Source organism: Propithecus coquereli, unplaced genomic scaffold (assembly GCF_000956105.1).
Source record: "Propithecus coquereli isolate 6110/MARCELLA unplaced genomic scaffold, Pcoq_1.0 Scaffold2, whole genome shotgun sequence".
NCBI lineage: Eukaryota > Metazoa > Chordata > Mammalia > Primates > Indriidae > Propithecus > Propithecus coquereli.
In genome coordinates this window covers 20,952,435-20,955,361 of record NW_012144966.1, presented here as the reverse complement: position 1 = coordinate 20,955,361, position 2,927 = coordinate 20,952,435, and the positions used below count along the sequence as shown (strand labels likewise).

At 43.8% G+C, this 2,927-nt stretch overlaps 1 protein-coding gene across 1 annotated transcript; it reads left to right on the top strand.

The window, feature by feature from the left end:
• The first annotated feature begins 1,404 nt into the window (after positions 1 to 1,404).
• Positions 1,405 to 1,764, top strand: LOC105809719 (NADH dehydrogenase [ubiquinone] 1 alpha subcomplex subunit 2-like). Its single transcript, XM_012643554.1, has one exon. The coding sequence runs from the start codon at positions 1,405 to 1,407 to the stop codon at positions 1,762 to 1,764; it is 360 nt and encodes a 119-aa protein (XP_012499008.1).
• The last annotated feature ends 1,163 nt before the right edge of the window (positions 1,765 to 2,927 follow it).

Genomic DNA, 2,927 nt, shown 5'->3' with positions numbered 1-2,927 from the left:
TACTTTACAAATCATTTCAGATATAGTGGTGAACAAGAAAATCATGGTTTCCCAGTTTAATGGTGATTGACAAAGCAAGGCATACAGACAAGCAAACACATAAACACACAGTCACTTCTATCTTTCTATCTAGAAAGAGAAAGACAGAGACACAGAGAGAGAGAGAGAGAGAGAGAGAGAGAGCTGGAAGATTGAGGCAGAGAGAGATTGAGGGGGGAGTGAGAGGGGAAGATCTTACCTTACACAACTTTGAGAGCTGGTTAAACAGTCTCTGTAAAGTTTTGCCTTCGTGTCTGATTTTCATTCTGGTGCCGGAACTTGAAGTCTAAGCTGTCGGTGGTTGGGAAGGTATGAAGGATGTGAAGTATGGAAGAGCAAAAGAATTCAGGAACTCAGGAGCCCATGAAGGTGTACTGAGACCCGCTCCAGTTCTTGTTTTCTCTGGCTTGATGGGTACGGATATTCTGCAGAAAAGTTCTTCCTCGTGGGGAGCAAAGTACAAACAACTGACCCAAAATTTTGGAGATGCTGAAGGAGAATCAAGGGAAAAGTGGAAGTTTTAGTCCTAATGGTTGTCTCACTTCAACAAGCAAACTAAGAAGTGAGGTTTATGAACTATAAATGGCTGCTACTTCATTTGTTTCTCTGAATCTCACACTGGAATCTCTCTTGTGACCTATACTATTGGAAACGTATAGGAAAGAGAGTTCCGGGGGATGCAGTTTAGTCTAGTCAAGTAGACAAAATACAAATTCACCACAGCTTAATGATTGACTATAAGTTAATCAGACATTACTAACCATAACATTTTGTCAATTGAGAGCCCCAAATGCCAAAAACTATTATCTTAATCCTTATATTAGGGACAGGTGCAGGTTGGCAGCACTAACCACAGGAAAAGAGGAAGGGACAAACATGAGGAGGGCAATGAACATTTAGAACCTAACCCACAAGGGCAGGAATTTGGGATTGGGAACTTTTCCAGACCAGGAGCATGTACAGAAACCAGGAACTCATGTCTAAATGTGAGCTTTTTTCCATTACCATGTATTAGCATGGTAAAAAACACACCCATCACCACCATGGCAGTTTACAATTGTCATGGTAACTCCTGGAAGTTACCCTATAAGGATGAAATTGGGGAGTGCCCTTAGCTTTAGGAACTCTCCATCCTTTTCCCAGGAAAGTAATGAATATTCTACCACCATTAAGCATATCACAAAGAGTAAATATAAAAGTAGAAGTGTAGTAAGACCCAAGCATCTATGTTAACAAGCCTGCAATAAAAGCTGCTTGTGTGAAAATGCTAAGTGTCTGGCTTGAAGGAGTCACCAGCCGGGCCTGTGCTGGGGGAGATGACAGACACTTAGCCCTCAAAAATATCAACCCTGAGTGCTAGCAGAGATGGCGGCTGCCGCAGCTAGTCGGGGAATTGGGGCAAGGCTGGGCCTGCGTGAGATTCGCATCCACTTATGCCAGCGCTCACCCGGCAGCCAGGGCGTCAGGGACTTCATAGAGAAACGCTATGTCGAGCTGAAGAAGGCGAACCCTGACCTGCCCATCCTAATCCGCGAATGCTCGGATGTGCAGCCCAAGCTTTGGGCCCGCTACGGTGAGCGCGGGACGCCGGGGATCTGGGACTCAGGTGGGGGAATGAGGGTTCGCAAAGAGCAGGAACTGCCCAAAGTCGTGCAGAAACCTGTGGACAAACTAGAACTCGGACTTCAGCCTTGCTATTGGCCTTGTTGCCAGGAAGAAACTTAGATTCGCACAGTTATGTGATGCTTTGTATCCCAGGCAGCATCATATGCAGGCTGACCAAGTCCTGCATAGGGACCAGGAGCTGATGTTTTTGTAGTTAAAAATGGGCTTCAGATAGAGAAGGGATGCCAGTCAATTCCCGTCAGTGTACGTCCTTCCAAATAGCACGTAGCCAGTGTCAGTCCAAGTAGTGTGTGAGAATCTCAATAATACTGAGAATTAATGCTAGGCCCTGCGCTGAGTGCTTTCCTGCCTAATTCCTATTTAATATTCATTAATCATATGAGGGAGTGGATTCTTTTTTTTCACTGTAGAAATCAGAAAACAGAATAAAAACTTTATGGACTATACCTAAAGTAATGCAGCTAGGATGTAACAGGATTGAGCCTTTACATTTGTTTCCCTTTCCTAGAATGCCCCTACCTCCCAGACTGCCATGGCTTGCTCCTTGTTATTATTCAGGTTATTATTCTTGTCAGAACTTACATGTTGCCGCCTCAAAAAGGCATTCCTTGACCAGTTATGTAACATTGCCTTTTGAGCCTTTATCATATTATCCTCTCCCTATTTATTACAATCTGAAAATTTCTTATCATGTCACCTAACACATTGTAGGTATACAATAAATATTTATACATTTGCTAGAATACCTTAGGGGAAAAAATTAATACATGCTGAATAACGGGATTTTAATTACAGTTTTTAACTGTACTGTACCCTAGGAATATCTGGGGTGGGGAAGTCACGCTTAAGGAAGATTGGTTCTAATAGTGGACATCTGTAGTATGCCACATGCTAATGGAGCAAAAGAGTTCTTCCAAAAGCCAGTAGACTACAAGGGGAGACGGACACAAGTAATTTCTGCTAGGTATTATGCTAGATGGCCTACAGAGCCCAGAGAATAGGCACCCAGCCAAGGGTAGGCCCACGCAATACACTATTCACAGTGGTTAAACATTCTACTAAGTGAGGTATCCCAGGAATGGAAAAACAAGCACCACATGTACTCACCATCAAATTGGTATTAGCTGATCAACATTTAAGTGCACATGTAAGAATAACATGTATTAGGCTGGGCGCGGTGGCTCACGCCTGTAATCCTAGCTCTCTGGGAGGCCGAGGCGGGCAGATTGTTTGAGCTCAGGAGTTTGAAACCAGCCTGAGCA